The sequence below is a fragment of the Camellia sinensis genome, chromosome 11 (assembly GCF_055761805.1).
Source record: "Camellia sinensis isolate YWXY chromosome 11, ASM5576180v1, whole genome shotgun sequence".
Classification (NCBI taxonomy): domain Eukaryota; kingdom Viridiplantae; phylum Streptophyta; class Magnoliopsida; order Ericales; family Theaceae; genus Camellia; species Camellia sinensis.
In genome coordinates, this window is record NC_138971.1 from 12,001,917 (window position 1) to 12,021,323 (window position 19,407).

At 38.1% G+C, this 19,407-nt stretch overlaps 3 protein-coding genes across 3 annotated transcripts; all 3 read left to right on the forward strand.

Annotated features, from left to right (window-relative positions):
• Positions 1-5,700: 5,700 nt before the first annotated feature.
• On the forward strand, positions 5,701-16,575 carry LOC114317453 (Pentatricopeptide repeat (PPR) superfamily protein). Its single transcript, XM_028264175.2, has 2 exons — positions 5,701-7,737; positions 16,098-16,575. Exon 1 carries the CDS (start codon positions 5,735-5,737, stop codon positions 7,610-7,612), a length of 1,878 nt encoding a protein of 625 aa, XP_028119976.2. The 5' UTR covers positions 5,701-5,734; the 3' UTR covers positions 7,613-7,737; positions 16,098-16,575.
• Positions 9,734-10,960, forward strand: LOC145802153 (protein FAR1-RELATED SEQUENCE 5-like). Its single transcript, XM_082894819.1, has one exon. The coding sequence runs from the start codon at positions 9,734-9,736 to the stop codon at positions 10,958-10,960; it is 1,227 nt and encodes a 408-aa protein (XP_082750945.1).
• On the forward strand, positions 10,989-12,776 carry LOC145801858 (protein FAR1-RELATED SEQUENCE 11-like). Its single transcript, XM_082893592.1, has 4 exons — positions 10,989-12,007; positions 12,094-12,159; positions 12,262-12,339; positions 12,480-12,776. The coding sequence occupies exons 1-4, from the start codon at positions 10,997-10,999 to the stop codon at positions 12,528-12,530; spliced, it is 1,206 nt and encodes a 401-aa protein (XP_082749718.1). The 5' UTR covers positions 10,989-10,996; the 3' UTR covers positions 12,531-12,776.
• Positions 16,576-19,407: the final 2,832 nt, after the last annotated feature.

Here is a 19,407-nt window from a genome sequence, read left to right on the forward strand (position 1 = left end):
GAACTTCCTTAACCGTTTTGGGTGACTGCATTTCGACCAAGGCCTTGATCTTTTCAGGGTTAGCTTCAATGCCTCGCTGACTAACCATGAAACCCAAGAACTTCCCAGATCCTACGCCAAAGGTGCACTTCTCCGAGTTGAGCTTCATTTGGTACTTTCGTAGGGTGGCGAAGGTCTCTCGCAGGTCGATCAGATGGTCAGCGGGGAGTTTGCTCTTGACTAGCATATCATCGACATATACTTCCATGTTCCGACCGATCTGATGATGGAAAACGGCGTTGACCAACTGTTGGTAGGTGGCCCCGGTATTTTTCAGGCCAAATGGCATCACTTGGTAATGGTAGGTGCCTTGGTCGATAATGAATGAGGTGTGTTCCCGATCAGATGAATGCATCAGAATTTGGTAATACTCGGAGAAAACATCCATGAAGCTGAGCATTTGGTGACCGGCCGTGGCGTTGACCAGCAGGTCTATGCGGGGAAGAGGATAACTGTCTTTGGGGCAAGCTCGGTTGAAGTCTGAGTAGTCGATACAAAGTCGTCATTTGCCGTTGTTTTTGCGGACCAGGACCACGTTTGACAGCCATTTAGGGTAGTCTACGTTCTTGATGAATTGGGCCTCAAGGAGCTTGTCAACCTCTGCGGCAATAAGAGTATTGTGCTCAGGATGAAAGATGCACTGCTTCTAGCGGTAAGGTCAGAAATAGGGTTCAATGCTGAGGCGATGGGTTATGAAGGAGGGGTCAATACCCGGCATGTCTAAATGGGTCCAGGCAAAGACATCATTGTGCTTGGTCAGGAGGGCAGTAAGGTCGGCCTTTGCTTGGGGGGATAGTTGGCTGCCGATTTTGGCAGTTTTCGTTGGGTTGGTGGGGTCGATGGGAACCTCCACGAGTCCCTCCACAGGTTCTCCTCTGACCAGCTCGTCCTCATCTCGGACGTCAAGTCCTTCTATGATCATTGCTTCCTTCAGCTTGACTTCTTTTAGTGAGGTAACATAGCATTCCCTGGCCACAGTCTGCTCTCCCCTTACAGTTCTGCCCCCTAGATCGGTGAGAAACTTAACGGCAAGGTGATAAGCTGATGTGATAGCTTGAAAGGCATTTAAGGCAGTGCGGCCAATGATGATGTTGTAAGCGGATGGGCAGTCGACAACAAGGAAGGTGAGCAACTTTGTAATCTACCGTGGGTACTCGCCGATTATGATAGAATGATCAATGGAGCCGATGGAGGTGACCCGGTCGCCAATGAAACCAACCAAAGGGTTTGCAGAGGAGACAGACTTTCCTCCCCAATTTTGAGCTGGCGAAAGCAGTTGAGAAAGATGATATCTGAAGAACTGTCGTTGTCGATGAGAACTCATCTGACCTTGTAGTTGGAGATGAGGGCAGAAATGACGAGATGGTCATCATGAGGGTAGCGGATGCCTGTACAGTCGGCGTCCGTAAAGGTGATAGGCTCGGTCCATTGCTTGGGCTGTTTGGAGGGTCGATCGACCGTGGCAACTGCTTTGTCTGAGCCCTACCTGATCTTCTTGAGTTCTGCCTTCTGAGCCGAGCGGGACGGTCCCCCGCAAGCAAGGCCGCCTGAAATGACTCTGATCTCTCCAACAGGTGGAGGGGGGTTGCCTAGCGGCCGAGGTTACTGTGGAGGGCGATCATGGCCTTGGTTAGGTTGGGCTGGCTGCCAGGGGGTGCGTCGGCGGTTGTTTCTGAGGGGCTCAATTCTTTGCCTCTACTGAGGGCGGGTGTCCGTGAACCGGCTGAGACGCCCCTGGCGTATGAGGGTCTTGACCTGAGCTTTGAGGTTAACGCACTCATCGGTGTTATGGCCATGGTACTGGTGGAAGCGGCAATATTTGGACTGGTCTTTCCGATTGGAAGGGGTTCGTGACGGTTGGGGCCATTTAAGGGGGTAGTCCCGCTGGATCTGATTGAGGACTTGTTCCATGGGGGAGTTAAAGGGTGTGTAGCGCTCAAACCGACCGGGCGGTTGAACTGGTGCCGACCGGTCAGCTCAGGGGGGTCGGTCGGTATAATGTGGTGTTTGGCTATTATACTAGGTGTTTCTGGGTTCTGAGTCTTTTCTCTTTTCTCTTTTCTCTAGGGGCCGAGTTTTTGGTTATGGGATCTTGCCGGGTGGTTAGGGAATCCTCAGCATTCATGTATTTTTGGGCTTTAGAGAGTAGTCCCACCATGGAGGTCAGGGGGTTTTTAGAGAGGGAGAACAGGAAATTGGACGACCGCAGACCGGCCATGAAAGCAGTGAGGATGACCTTGTCATCATTTTTCGCTACTTGCAGGGCCTCGGTGTTGAAACGGGTAACAAAACTGTATAGCGACTCCCCCTCAGTCTGCCGAATGTTGAGGAGTTGGGTTGCCGGGCGTCGCTGGTGTTGGGCTCCAATAAAATGGCTGAGGAAGGAGTCACTGAGATGTTGGAAAGTTGAGACGGAGTCTGCTGGTAACTGGCTAAACCATAGCCGAGCTGACCCCTTCAGTGTCACGGGGAAAGCTCAACACATGATCTCGTCAGGGAATGCATGGTTGATCATGAGGGTTCTGTAGGTCTCCAGATGGTCGACTGGGTCCGTCGTACTGTCAAAAAAGTCGATGGTGGGTATCTTGAACTTGGAGGGTAGAGGTTTGTCACGGATGGAGGCGACAAACGGTGAGTTTGCTATAGTAGAGGGTTTATGCTGGATGTTCTGCATGACCCCTTGGAGTTGGAGCTTCACGGCTCGGAGTTCCGCGTCCCAGAGAGGGATGTGGTCACCTCCGGAGGGCAGCGGGGGCTGGACGCTGCTAGCCTCTTCTTCAAGGATTGGCGGTAGGATCGATGGTTGTGGGCCTCGGGGTGGTAGGTTTATACCTAGAGAAGGGGGTTGCAAGTCTTCTCTGTTGGGCGGATTAGGCTGCGGAATAGTATGGCTCGAGGCTTGCTCATAGTTGGGGGGAATATCGGGATGTGGTGGAGGGGGCATAAGAAGGGTTCTTTAGAGTAGGGCATTGATCAGAGCTTGGTTTTGCTCGGCCATGCGGTTAAAGCTGTTGGTAAGCTCGATGAAATATTGTGGTAGGTTGTTTGGATTAGGGGGGTCGGCTTGGTGGTCGGCAGCATTTTGGTGAGAAACCATGGATCTAGTCGTGACCATACACTTCAATGGGTAGTGAGAAAGGGGTATTGGAACAAGGTCTCTGGCGACAGTGAACACATCTGGCGTGAGGAGCAAAGTGTTCCCACAGACGGCGCCAACCGATGATACAGTTACTACACAACGGGTCCTGGATAGAATGGGTAGGATTGATCCACGCTTCTTCAACCGGTAACTAAGTGTTCAAGCCCACCAGAAAACCTGCACAGGAGTTCAATGGGGAACGAGGAGTCCCCCAGCGAACCCTTCGACGAACGGGGAGTCCCCCAGCGAACCCTTCGACGAGCAAGTTAGAGAGAGAGAGAAGTGAAATGTAGAGAGATGAATTGGAGATAGGAACACTTAACCTTCTTCTTGTCTTCAACGTTTGCTTATATCCTTTGGTCATCATTTCGCTGTCCCTTCCGACCTGCTATCTTGGCCGAAAGTTTATGCTGTAGCTTACCTTGTTCAGGGTAAGGGGGTGTTGTTCCGACGGAGAGGTGTTGCCATAGTAAATGCTGTGATGGGCTGCATTAATGGTGATGTGCAGTGGCAATACCTTTGCAGATCTTTGTCTGCTGATGTGGCTTGTCTTTTACCTGCCGTATGTCTGAATGTCATTGGCTCTTTATACTACGTTGGATTCCAGCTGTTCTAGACTTCACCAACTGGGTTATGTATTGGGCTCCAAGTGATGGGCCTGAGTTGTTCATAGTGGGCTATGGCCTTTATGGGTTTACCCACGTCAGATCATATTTATATGAAACGTAACGTAACACCAACATAAACCAGCAACATTTTCGCATTCAATTTTTAAAAATAAAACTCACTAAGTTTGTGAAACGTAACGTGATACGTTACGTTACGTTTATGTAGGTGTTACGTTACGTTACGTTTATGTAAGTGTCACGTCACGTTACGTTTATGTAGGATCATGTGGAATACATTTCTATCTAAATAGGACTTGAGACTCTATAAGAAATTACAGAGGACTTAGCTACCATAAGTGTCTGAAAAATGACTTATAAATAAGTCTCACTTATGTTTTATGGTTATATTAATGTTTCAATTACGTGGATTATTTTTTGAACTTTATTTGCTTAAATTGAAATTCATAGATATGTTTGTTTGAATTTTAGGAAATATTTGACAATGATTTTATAAACATTTATTTTGAATAAGTATCATCACGAAGGTCTTATGCCTTAGGGGACTTAAATAATTATTAGCCCTCTGAATTGTCACTTTAGTGACCCTCTGACAGTCTCATGTCTTGGGGGACTTAAATAACCTTTGGCCCTTTGATTAGTCACTTTGTGACCCTCTGTCTGTCATGGATCCATTGATCCTCTGATCTGTTCTGTACCGTGATTATAATTATTTTATATAATTTTGTGTTATATGTCTGCTATGAAAAATAATTTATTCAAACCAAATTATTCATCATTTAGCCTAAATAATTATCCATGATGATTTTATACCCTCATGCTTTCAGTATAATATTTCTCACTCTGTCATGTGCTTATAGCTGTTAAAACCCCTTTCAAGTGAAGAAATTTAAAAAAGAATGGTTTTTACCCTGTGAATCAGAATTTCAAATTTGATATGGATATCATGTTTTTTTTTTTTTTTTTTTCTTGTAGTCATCATCCAACTAATGTTAAATCATAAATAAAAATTTCGATGTACGCTTCAGATATTAATCTATCCCTTTTATTTTATGTCGCTGCGTTATTCAAATTAATTATTTGGAATTACTCTGTGGGATTTTAGGATCGCAATCCAGCCTTGGTCATCGGGATGGGTTGTGACAACAATAGATAAAAAAAAAATCACTAAAAATAAATAAAAACTCATATAAAAATAAATTTTGAAAAATCAAACCAAGCTAACAGTATTCACTGTATTTGGTTTCAATTTTTTAGATTCAATTTTCTGAAAATTAATTTTTTTATTTTTCATGTATTTTTTTTTTTATTTTTAGTGAATATTTTTAAAATTTTAAGTAATTATTTTACTTTATTAGATGCATGTTAGTAAAATATTTATAAAAAAAAATATTTTAAAAAATTAATAAATACTCAAGAATATAAAAAAACGTATTGAATTATTATATTGATTTTTGGTATTTATTGAATTTATTAAAAAAAAATCACAAATATTATACTTTTTAAGTGTATTTATATTAGGTATATTCAAAAATCAAAAAAAATTGGTTAAAATATTAAAAAATTCAATAAAAACAATAAAAAATAAAAAATAAAAAACTTTAATTTTTAAAAAAATAAATTCAGAAAATTCAAACCAAACAAATTGTTGTTTTTTTTTTTTTTTGGTTGTCAAAAGTTGGAAAAAATAAGAAAAAGGGGCTACTGCTTGAAATGATCTAAATAAGTATACTTTTTAATTTTTTTATAAAATATGTGTTAGGTCTTGATTGAGTTTAAAATAATATATTAAAGAGATGATGTGATTTAAATAAGGTAACGTGATTTAAATAAAATAATAATTTTTTAACTTATTCACTTCTTACAAACATGCCAAACCGAACCTGGGTATTACAATTCGAAAAATGCTTCGGACCCTAAGCTGAGGTAAATGAATGCAACAACCGGCGCAAGCATTAACCAATTCAAAACCAATTTTCTCGACCCATTGATCTCATCACTCTCAACCCAAAAATGGCGAACCTCTTTGAATCTCGATTTTCTCAAGCAAACTCACTCCATCGTCATCACCAATGGCCTCTCTCACAGCAACCCCTTTTTACTCCACAACCTCCTCCATTCTCTCCCCTCCATCTCCCTCTCCTCCGCCGCCGATCTTTCCTACATTTTCACCCTCTTCCGCCGCACGGACTCGCCCACCACCTCCCTCTGCAACTCCGTGATCAAAGCCTTCTCCATCAGCTCAGTACCTCGAATGTCAATTTCTTGCTTTGCTATAATGCGCAAAGAAGGTGTTCCTCCTAACAAGCACACTTTCCCTTTACTCCTCAAGGCCTTGTCGAGGTTTCAAATCGGAAAAAACGAGAACCCGTTTCAGATTTATGGTCAGATTGTGAAATTCGGATTGGGTTTTGATGGGTTTGTGGGTAACTCGCTGGTTTCTGCTTTTGCAAATTGTGGGTATGTTGGAGTTGCACGCAAGATGTTTGATGGAATGCTGGTGAAAGATTTGATTGCTTGGACTGCGATGATTGATGGGTACGTTAAAAATAGTTGTTCAGTGGAAGCAATGGAGTGTTTCTTGGAGATGAAATCAATGGGTGTTAGGGTTGATGAGGTGACTGTTGTGAGCGTTCTCCGAATGGCTGGAATGATGAGAATTGTTTGGTTTGGGAGGTGGGTTCAGGGATTCTATGTTGAATCCGGGAGAGTCCGTTGGGATGTTCATGTAGGTAGTGCTCTTATAGATATGTATTCGAAATGTGGCTTCTACAATGATGCTCGTCAAGTGTTCGACGAAATGTCTCATCGGAATCTTGTTTGTTGGAGTGTGTTAATTGCCGGCTACGTGCAGTGTAATAGATTTAGAGATGCATTGCTTGTTTTTCAAGAAATGCTTTGTGAAAAAGTCGAGCCCAATGAACTTACTTTAACAAGCATTCTCACCGCTTGTGCTCAACTGGGGGCATTGGATCAGGGAAAGTGGGTTCATAGATACATAAATAGAAATGGATTAAAAGTGAATTCAACGCTTGGTACGGCTCTGATAGATATGTACGCAAAGTGTGGGTGTATTAGCGATTCTTTCTTGGTTTTCAAAAAGATACCCATCAAAGATGTATACCCGTGGACTGCCATGATAAATGGGTTTGCAATGCACGGGGATGCTGTGAATGCCTTGAGTCTGTTCTATCAGATGTCAAATTATGGAATTAGACCCAATGAGGTTACCTTTCTTGCTGTTCTTAGTGCTTGTTCTCATGGAGGTCTTGTGGACGAGGGGCGCGAGTTATTTGGGTCAATGAATTGTGTATATAATTTAAAGCCTAAAGTAGATCATTATGGTTGTATGGTTGACCTTCTAGGTAGGGCTGGGCATTTGGAGGAAGCGATGAAGTTGACTTATGACATGCCAATGGAGCCTACTCCTGGTGTATGGGGTGCTTTATTCAGTGCTTGCATGATTCACAAGGGTTATGGATTGGGTGCTCAGATTGGCGAACATCTTATTGAGCTACAACCTCATCATAGTGGTAGATACGCACTTTTGGCGAATTTATATTCTATGTGTCAAAATTGGGAAGCAGTAGCCCGTGTAAGGAAACTCATGAAACAGCAGGGCGTGGAAAAGATACCCGGATGGAGCTGGATTGAGTTAAATGGTTTAATTCAAGAGTTTATTTCCTTTGATAAATCACATAATGAGTCAAAGGACGTATATTCAATCTTGGATAGTATTTCGATTCAGTTAGAGGTTGTGGGTTGTGTTCGAGACACTACTAACCTATGGATGTTTGATGTCGACTGAAGTTGGGGCAACTTCTCCGTACCGATCCTGAAATCTTTCATTGCCAAGAGAAGTGAATTTTTGGGCTTAGTCGATCAGTTTATGAGGCTTCACTGTCTTTCATGCTTTTGACTTGGTTAATTGCTGTAAGTTGTGACACGCGGACTACTTATTTTAAGTCTTCTTTTTTTTCTTTTTTCTTTTTTTTTTTTAATACAATTTGTGTGCATAGTTGTCAATACTTCACAATACATGTCACCCCACTTGTGGAAAAAGTCCATGTTGGAATATATTGATACAGATTGCTAGTTTGTACCACACTTTGACTACATCTTATGATACGAACAGGATGCACTATAAGATAATGGCAGTGCACTACATTTGAACAGCTTGTATTTGTTTTTTATTTTATTAGTTTTTTAGACATGTTTACGAAAAATTAGCTGCAAACATATTGGCCTTATTTGGAAAGTTGACTATTCTAATAAGCTATTTTAGTTTTTGGCTATTTTAGTAGATTAAAATTTTTGTGTTTAGAAAGATTGTTAGATTTTTTTATAATTAGATGTCATGTTTGTAAGAGAAAAAGTGAAATGATTATGGGTTTGATGTGACATTTTGTCTTATTGATTATTTTAGCTTATTTTGTCTTTTTGTGAATTTTAACCTAAAAGCATCTCCGATGGACCTGTCAAACTACTTGCCAAAGCTATAATTTGGCAAAAGTGACAAAAAGAGGGTCTCCAATGGCCTGCTATTCTACTTGCCAAAGATAGCAGATGCCATTTCTGTTATCAAATTTGGCAGGTAGAATAGCAGCTGCCAAACATGCCACATCAGCAAATATCAACAGATTTTTAGTTTCAAATTCAGTTGAAAAAACAAAATTGAAACGGCACAAAACCTCCCAAATTTCCTAATCAAACCCAAATTTTAGAATCAAACCCAAATTTCAATACAAATTGTGTGCAATCGCGGTACAGGGCTCGAAAGACTAACGGCTCGAATGGCTCGAATTTTTTCCCGCATGAAATTTTGATTCACGTGGAGCTCACGTGTTCTGCACAAAGTGATGAAGAAAAATGAAACAAAAGAGCAGAAACCAGAGAGGAGAAAAGGGAGAGAGAGGGAGACGATCACGACGGCGAGAGAAGGTTGCAACCACGACGACGAGGCCGAGAGAGACGACGACGACCGACCTGGTGTTCACTGACTGGCATCGCTGACCACCGTCCAGCGGTGTTCGGAATCTCCATTTTGTATCTGTAGGTAAGGAATTTGAGATGTATGTTAATACAAAAAACGTTTGTCTCAACTGAATCTGGAGACAATTACTTACCTATCTGTAGGTAAGTAATCTGTATGTTGAATCTGTAGGTAAGTAATCTGTATGTTGAATCTGTGTATATTTAGCAGATTCAACACACTGAATCTGGAGACAATTACTTACCTATCTACAATCACTTAATCTGTATGTTCTCCACTGAATCTCCATTTAATAATGATCTGTGTATGTTAAAAAAATTCTGCACTTAGGCTCCACTGCAGCTATGTACCATCTGGTTATTGATCTTTGTTTGTTATTGATTGAACATCTGGTTCTTGATATGTGTATGTTAAAAAAAAAATTTTGGTTGTTCTGGAAGCAAACCCTCTGTTAAACATTTCCATGGTAGTGATGCATGCCAATTGTTTGATGAAAGTCCACATAGAGAACTTAGCCTATTTTTTGTGTTGGTTGAGTTCACATGAAAAATCAGGACTTCCCTTACTGTGTAATCAACTTAACTGAAACATATATTTTCAGTTTGTTTCTGAACTCCCCACCGCAACATAAATTTCCTTGTAATCAACTTAACTCAACCATAGATTTTCAGTTTGCTTTTGATTCTGTTTGTTAAAATGAATCAACCTCCTCGAGCCATGTACCACCTTCTAATCTCAGTGTGTTGAATTAATATCAGTGTTGTTGAATTAATGTCAGTGTTGTTGAATTAATATCAGTGTTGTTGAATTAATGTCAGTGTTGTTGAATTAATATCAGTGTTGAATTTCATCTCAGTTTGAAAAATTGAAATGCACATACATGCACTTACAGTTTAGTTTCTATTTGGTTTGAAGCTACACGAACTACACACTTCAATGGGCATTGATTCAACTAATCCTTCATTAAATGGGAGTGAGGAAGTTGAAGAGGCGGAAAACAATCCGTCATTAAATGACATTGGTGAAGTTGAAGAACCTATGAAGGGCATGTGTTTTAGCTCAAAGCAAGAAGTATATTCATTTTATGCAAAATATGCGAAGCGCGTCGGATTTGCTGTAGCTTATAGAACACGGAATATTGGACAAGATGGGGAAGTAAAATACTTTGGAGTTGAATGTACTCGGGCACGCAAGAGAACAAAACGATCAGAAGTACATCCTCTCGAACCATCTTTGTCATCATTCATTGACTGTAAAGCAAAGGTTAGAGCAACTCTACAAAAGGATGGAAGATTTAAGTTGACCACGGTTGTCCTTGAACATACGCATGACTTGATTCCTAGTGACTCACGACATTTTGTAATGAATAAAAGAATTCTTACCCCTGTGAAGAGAAGACTAGAAATTAACGATGAAGCAGGAATAGGAGTGGCTAGGAATTTTCATTCTATAGTTGTTGAAGCAGGGGGGTATGAGGCATTAACATTTGATGAACAAGATGCCAGGAATCATATTCAGAGTATGAGAAGATTGAGGCTTGGGGTCGGAGATGCTGAATCAGTTGCACTTTATTTTCATAGAATGCAACAACAAAATTCGAACTTCTATTATGCAATTGACCTCGATGAAGATGGTCGCATGCGAAACTTGTTTTGGGCTGATGCAAGGAGTAGGGCAACTTATAAAGCATTTGGGGATGTGGTTTCATTTGACACAACTTACCTCACAAACAAATATGATATGCCATTTGCTCCGTTTGTAGGAGTTAATCACCATGGGCAGTCAATTTTGCTTGGTTGTGGGCTAGTATCTAATGAGAACACTGAAACATTTGTCTGGCTCTTCAGAGAATGGTTAAGTTATATGTCTGACGTTCCTCCAAAAGCTATAATAACAGACCAGTGCAGAGCTATGCAAAATGCCATTGAAGTTGTCTTTCCAGAAGCTCGACATCGTTGGTGCTTATGGCATATCATGAAGAAAATTCTTGAAAAATTAAGAGGATATGCCCAATATGAATCCATCAAGCTTGCTTTGCAAAATGCAGTTTATGATTGTTTTACAAAACATGAATTTGATGAAGAATGGGAAGCGATGATTGGTAAGTTCAACTTAGATGATAATGACTGGTTGGGGGTATTATACAGTGAGCGACACAGGTGAATTCCTGCGTATGTGAAGGATGTTTTTTGGGCTGGCATGTCGACTACACAACGAAGTGAGAGCATGAACGCATTTTTTGATGGATATGTGAACTCAAAGACAACTTTAAAGCAATTTGTTGAACAATATGATAATGCCTTGAGAAGTAAGGTTGAGAAAGAGATGAAAGCAGACTTCAAATCTCGAAACAAATTGTATGATTGCTTAACGGTATATGAGTTTGAAAAGCAATTTCGTACAGCCTACACGAATGCAAAATTTAAAGAAGTGCAAGTAGAATTAAAACGGCTATTGTATTGTCGTGCGAATCTTGTCAAAGAAGAGGGAGCTATTTGTACTTATCATGTCAAGGAGGCTGTTCTTGTGGGTGAGAAAATGAAGACTGTGGAATTTGTTGTGTACTTTAATGCAACTGAATGTGAATTGCATTGTATGTGTCGGTGGTTTGAGTTTAGGGGCATTATGTGTGCCCATGCAATTACTGTGCTACTTGAGAGGTGTATATATCAGGTGTCAGATCAATACATTGTATCAAGATGGAGAAAAGATATCGAAAGAGGGTACACATGCATTCCAACGACATACACTAAAGCCGGGGCTGTTCTTAATGCAAAGTTGCATGACAAATACCACAAGATGTTGGACAAAATCATAGAAATAGCTGCCAACGATGATGGTAAACATGAAATGCTTGATCTTGGGTTGATAGAAATCAAGGATAGAGTGAGAAAAGACCAATCGGGTAGTGCGAGTCATGCACCACCTTCTACTAGTAATGTACCACATTGTCATAGTTCGTTGAGAAGTCCGTCTGCTCGTAGTACTACAAAAGCAAGCATGTCTCGCAACATGCTTAGTCCAATGGTTGCTCGCCGAAGAGGACGTCCATGTACGAAACGGAAGGTTAGCAAAGTGGATGCAATAGTGAATCGGTTGAAGGGAAAGAGTAAAAAGCCTCCAAAAGTTGACCCGGTTCATCAATGTCAGCCTCGGAAGTTAAATTTTCCTGGTACCGATGATATGCAAGACAATACTTATGATGAGCCGGTATGTATTTGAATTTTTATGTTGTTGGTTATTTTTTATTTTAATGTCTTCTATGTATAATGAAATTGTGTTACGATGATCATAAGGCGACGCAAACTGCACCTTACTATTTTCCTTGCATGGATGGCACACAACAGAGTATGTATGTACCGGTATGTGGTCAATGTTTAAACTAAAATATTGGTTCTTACTATTTTAATTACTATATATGTTGAATGGACAATATTTGTAAAGTGTACTTCTTTATTGAATAGACACAGTTTAATCAAATGCAAACGGTGGACAATATTGGAGGCACATCTCATACTCAAAGTTCGACAATCGCCTTCATGGTAATTTTTTATCACTGCTTTTAATTGGGAGCTATATGCATTGCCTTGGCCAAGTTCTATATATTAGATGTTTTGATTGGTGAAGGTTGGGATGTAATGGAGATGTTAAAGTATTTAAATAAAGATGTCATTTTTTTCAGGAAGAGGAGCTGCTGTCTTTGCTCCGTGATGAAGAAGATGCAGAATGCTGAATCTGATTCCTGATGCATTACCTGAAGATGGGTGACTGTTGTAAAAAATGCTCACTGACAACTACAAATATGTTGTTGTAAATCATCTATTTGGAGATGTGTCCTTTTACTGTAATGGTCATATTTTATGTTCAATGATGGCAAATGGATGTTGAATGGGCCAGATTTTGAATGTATATCTGTCATGCTGAAATGTATATATCTGATAGCCACAGGTTATATTTTATGGTAATATTCCAGGTTTTGAATCTATGTTGAATTTGTATGTTGAATCTGCTGAATCTGCAGAACAGAATCTGCTGAATGAAGCATCACAGAATCTGAATGTTGAATCTGCAGAATCTGAATGCTGAACCTACAGAATCTGTATATTGAATTATGAATCTGCTGAATCTGTGTGTATGTTGAATCTATGAATCTGCTGAATCTGTCTGTATGTTGAATCTATAAATCTGCAGAACAGGTTTTGAATGTATGTTTTGAATGCTTAAAGGTTTTGAATGCTTGAAGGTTTTGAATCTGTATAACAGGTTTTGAATCTGTATGTTTTGAATGTGTATGTCTGTGAGCATAACAGGTTTTGAATGCATGTCTGTGAGCATAACAGGTTTTCAATGTATGTTTTGAATCTGTATGTCTGTGAGCATAACAGGTTTTGAATGTATGTTTTGAGCATAACAGGTTTGAATCAAGGCTTGAATCTGTATGTCTATGAGCAAAACAGGTTTTCAATGTATCTGTGAGCATAACAGGTTTTGAATGCTTCAAGGCTTGAATCTGAATACAACAATGCTCCACATTTTGTATGATTGAATACTCCATGCAAACGAATACATTCTGTAAATCTGCCTGAATGGTCAATCTGTTGTGGTTCATATTTTTAACAGATCCATTCAATCTGCCTGAATACTCAATCTGTGCATCTGCCTAAATGCTCAATCTGTCATGCTCAATCTGTTATGCGCCACATCCATTGAAACAGATTCATCATAAAATGGTCCAGGTTATGGTTGTTCAAACAGTAAATTCATCCATTCAATCTGTTATGGTTGTTCAATCCATAATAAAACAGATCCATTGAAATTACATAATAGAATACGTCCATTACAAAATATGTCTATTACATAATAGAATACGTCCATTACAAAATATGTCCATTACATAATAGAATAGGTCATTCACATATGTCCATTACATCCATTCAAACACTTCCCAACATATTTCCATTACATTCATTTACATGATAAAGTAAAAAAATACACAAAATACAATGACATAAGTCATTGCCTTCAAAATCTTCTCCATCCTTTCGAGCCTTCTATCATGCTCACCAACCCTTCTCCTTAGCTCATTAATTTCTTCAGTTCTTATATCTGTGGAGGCAACATCGTTGTCATCATCATCATTTGCGAAGGCGAAGTAATTGCAGTGTTCGTTCACAGTCTACAATGCAAAAGAATCGGTTAATGAAATCAGACAAATGAAATTTGTAACAAGTAAAACATTAATTTATATTACAGATACTTACATATTTGTCTGGGCAAACAAAAAACACACGTCCCTCATTTCCATTTTCATTCGTTCGTACAATGTGCACGGATGCTGTTCTTCCACAATAACAGAATTTTGGCTTCAATCTTATTTTCATTCCATTAGTAGAAGATGAAGCCATTTTTTAATCTGCATAAAAAATACGAATTCATTCAACTACCTCAATCTTGATAACAAAGCCACTTTAAATTCTAATGAATGTTGATTCTTATAAATGTTGAATCCTTATGAATGTCCAATGTTGATAACAAAGTGAATGCATAATATCAATGTTCACACTTACAATGTTTGTTCCTCTCTTCTATTGCATTCACTTTTGGTGTATAATATCAATGTTCACACTTACAATTCTTACAATGTATGTCCCTTATTCTATTACTCTCTTCTATTGCAGTCACTATTGGTCTTTAACATTGAGAAACAGATCTAAGGACTTCACATACAATTCTGCTTCAAGTATGGTCTCACCGAGGCTGAAAGATGAATAAACTATGTCACTGAGCATAGCATAAAACTGGTCAAAGGTCTCAGACTCTGTTGTGTAACAGAATGTGTTTAAACTGAATCTGAATCTGTTAGAATGTTTAAACTGAATCTGTTAGAAGCAGAATCTGTGAACATTTTAAACTTTTAGAAGCAGAATCCATTTTAAACATTTTAAACTAGCTAAACTAAAATGTTGACCAGTTTAAACTAAAATGTTTAAACTAAAATGTTTACCTGAGCATAGCATTCAACATTGTAATAGATTCTAGCAGATTCTGCTTCAGTTTGACAGATTCTCAGGTATGGTCTAACAGATTCTCTTATTGGAGATATTGTAACTAATGCTAACAAATTCCTACTTGTTCAACAAAACATGACTGCTTTTTTTTACTAACAGAGCCATTATTATCAATCTGAACAGCTGAGGATAACAGAGAACAGAGTAGCACAAAGCCAACCTGTATTATACAAAGCCAACCTGAACAGAGTAGAACAGGATGTTAGGTGTTTTACAATACTGCTTTTTTTTCTTCCTCCCAGGCCTTCATTCCATTGAAGGCCATTGAATTTCAGACAACAGAGTAGCACAAAAAATTTAAACATTTCAGACAACAGAGTAGCACAAAAAATTTCAGACAACAGAGTAGCACAAAAAATTTCAGACAACAAAGCCAACCAACAATAAATTTCATACAACAAAAAATTTCATTTAAAGTGGGTTCAAAATGCAACCAACATATTATGTTTTCAATATAGAGATGAGAAAGCCAACCATTATTATACAAAAAATTTCAATACAAACCAACATATTATGATTTCAATACAGAGATGAAATGCAAAACACCTAACATCCTCGAATAATTTCTACAAAATATTAGTCGTCCTCAGTCCTCCAAACATTATTATAAACCCTAATTTCTACTAAACCCTAACATGGCTAATTTCTATAAAAAAATCGGCTAATTTTTACGACTAAACCCTAACATGGCTCGATTTGGGGGTTTACCTCAGTCGTCCTTCGTACTGCTTCAACAGACGAGAGGGATGAGTTCAGATGCACTCAGTCTCCACTGAAGAGATAGCAAGAGGCGAGAGGGATGAGAGGGATGAGTCCAGATCCAGAGAGACGAGAGGAATGAGGCATGGGTCAAGAAAAGGAAGAAGAAGAAAAAAAAAAAAAAAAAAAAACGAAACTCAAAACGACGTCGTTTTGAGTTTCGAGCCAATTTTGAGCCACGCCTTTCGAGCCCTCAAACATTTTTCAATTGTGTGCAGAGTTGTCAATACTTGACAATACATGTCACCCCACTTGCGAAAAAAATCCATGTTGGAATATATTGATTCAGATTGCTAGTTTGCACCACACTTTGACTACATCTTATGATACGAACAGGATGCACAATATAAGATCATGGCAGTGCACTACATTTGAACAGCTTGTATTTGTTTTTTATGTTATTAGTTTTTTAGACATGTTTACGAAAAATTAGCTGCAATCTTATTAATTTAGATCTTCTTTTGTTTTGCCAGCAAGCACCATCTACATACAGCAGAATGTGCTTGTTAGATTGGAGGGCGAAAAGCAAGGAGTGTGTTTTGCTGATCATCCCTTGCTTGAGAGCAATTATGGGTGGTTTGATACAAGAAAACCTTCAGGTTGACAATTTAACAAGATAGAAGTGAGCCGATTGTTTTCTTCCATTTCAACTGGTACTGTTGAGTCCCTTAACATAATGTGTAAACTCATAGGTGGGAAGATATGAAATATGTAACAGAGAACTTCACTTCGACATTTTCTTGAACACCAGATCAAAAAATAAAAAAATAAAAAAATAAAAAAATTAGAAGTAGAATGTGTTGTTGAACAGGGTGGAGATAGGGAATGATATAGAGGTAGGAGAGAGAGAGAGAGAGAGAGAGAGAGAGAGATTGGTGCTAGCTTTTGTTGACAATATTTGTTGAAAAGTATAATGGTGAGTTGAGAGACAAATTGAATCCTGATGAACAAGCCTTTTGAGATATGTAAAGTGAAGAAGTTGATGTTATAATCTCACTTAAATTCTGTTTTTAAAATGGAATTTTGAATGCAAAAGAAAATAATTTGATTTTGATAAATAAGTTCAAAACAATGTGTTTAACAAATTTGATTTTAAATAGCTCAAATTTGGTAAAAATAAATTAGGCCACAGAGAAATGTGATTAATATTTTTATTTTATTTTATTTTTTATTTTTTGAGATCATAACATTATTGTTCATGTTTATTAGAAAGGTCAAAAAAGAAGAAGAAGAAGAGTAGTTCATATACAAATAAACTTTATGATTTTTTTCACAAATTGATTTAATTTCGATCAAGTTAGAGCATCTCCAATGTTTAATTTTTATTGTTTTTAAGTGTTAATAAAGTTATCTTCAATATATTTATCAAATGTTCATTAAATTAGGGGATAAATATTTTTTCATCAAATTGATAATTTATCAAATCCTTCGTCAAATTTAAAAGACAAAGCTTGGAGATTATTCTTCTTTTTTTTTTTTTTCTATTAGATTTGTTGAAAATATAAATTTGGCATAAAAGGAGAATTTTTTAAAAGATTTGATGAAAATTTGATAAAAGAGTTTGAGTAATTCATTTTAAATTAAATTTTTTTTACTCAAATTTAAAATAAATTAGATAAATTTTTTGACAAAGAGTTAAAGAGGCTCTTAGTATGACTGTTTGAAAGAGTGCTAAATCAAAAAAATAAACTTTCAAAAAAACATGCTCAAAAAAGTTAAAATGTTGGATACATTTCTAACTTTTTGGCATGTAACAAGTTTTTAACCAATGGATTTACCAAAAATCTACTACTAAGTTGTCATACTCCCCAGTGGGGCGGTGGTAACATGGATAATGTATTTGCTTTCTATGGAAGAGTAGGGTTAGACGCTTGAGGGTGTACTCTTCAAAGCTTGTATTATACTCCTATTGCTAAACTTTGTCTTCTACTGTGGATGTGTGAACGAGGTCTATTGTTATTTTGGTGGTGGGTCACTTTTTATGAGTTGAGTTAAATCTAACCGTAATCTGATTATTCTAGGACTAGCAATTACAAATGCTATAATACCCACAATGTATCCTTTTTTCTAGTTAAAAAAGAAAAAAAAAGAAAAAAGTTGAGTCATACAAACGTTTAACATAAACCAATTAGTTAGAACCCTTATAGTTTAACCTAGATCAAAAAATTAAAAAAAAAATGTTAAAAATCGTTAGAATTATTGTTAGTGGAACAAAATTTATAAAAATAATTTAAAGTATATTAAAATTATAAATATATTTATTATTTTATAGTATTTTTTAATAACTCTTAAGACTATCAGACTACATTCCTCCTATCCTATTCACACTACCACCTCCAATATACTAAAAACTTATGCTATTAATATAGTACTTGTCACATTAATTTGTAAATATAAATTTTTTATACGCATTTTATAAAAAAAAAATGTTTGTATCTATATTTAAAAAATGATTATTTACAAATAAATCTCATCTCACAATCAATTATACCAATCAGTCCAAACTTTAAACTTTTGATTCGATAAGTCCTACTGGTGGAGAGATTTGGTCATTTTCAGCCTATTTTTCCATGTATGTCGTTATGGTGTGGACGGTTATACCCTTTATCTTTTGTGATTGGTACGTGTTTCGTGGGATCACGTTTTGTTTTTGGTTATGTTGGATAGTGTATTTGGTAAGTCGAATGTTACCTTAGCAGATGACTCAGCCATTGCCGTTAGGGTTTTGAGGTGACTGTGTGCTGGTTTAGTAGAGGGCAGTGTGACGGTGTGGCATACTTAGCAGTTCAGACGTTGGGGCCTCCATTGGTTTGCAGGTATGCCCTGGTTTCTTTGCAACGGTTTTCGAGTCGTTTGTTAGTAGCATACCGATGTCGGAGTAGATTTCAACTGTACATTTTTTTTTTTTCATGTTACACTTCTTTATTCGTTGTTTAACATCATTGGGGGATATATCAATTGTTGTTGGTGGGATTTGTTTCATGTGGCTACGTTTTACTGTTATTGTTATGTTTCCTGGTATGGGGTTTTGTGTCTGTCGGGATGTGTGGTGCAGGGATGTGGGTTGTGTGTTTTGTTTTGGGATGGGCGTCGTTGTGGTCCTGTGTTTTGATAACATGTGCATTACCTTGGTGTGTCGTCTTGCTGTTTATTGCATTGTGGAAATGATTGCATTAACTTGTTTTTCCCATAACAGGGTATAGAAATACATGTAATGTTGATTTGTTGTTATGGCAATACGAACGCTGTTGTTAGTTTACAAGCCCCATTTTGATTTGATAGTATGGTGAATCGTATGTGTGAAAAGTTTTGTGGGTTGAACCCGCCAATGTGTGTTTGTTATTCAAAATGCCAGGTTACAATAATTTCACACTACAGAATGATGCCGATAAAGAGAATATGGTCTCTCTTGCACGTCTTTCAGGCTGCAATGCATCGACGTCATCATTCAGTTACGAGGCGTCAAACATTCAGACAACGTTCACATCCCACTTCATGAGGTATGGATCGGTTTCATGTGACACGAATAGGTTGTCTGATGTATCGAATATTTATGATGAACAAGATATGTTGGCCAAATTCTGTTCTCACGTTGAAAAGGTTTTTCTGTCTGCTCCATGGGTGAATGGTATTCGATATGTTAGGAAAAGCTTTGAAGGTGGAGCTGCTGAATTTCGAACGATTCTTCGCAAGTATGTGGTAGAATGCGGGTTTCGATTCAAGAATGTTAAGAATGATTTTGTTCAGATTACAACGATATGCATGATGCAGGAATCTAGAGGA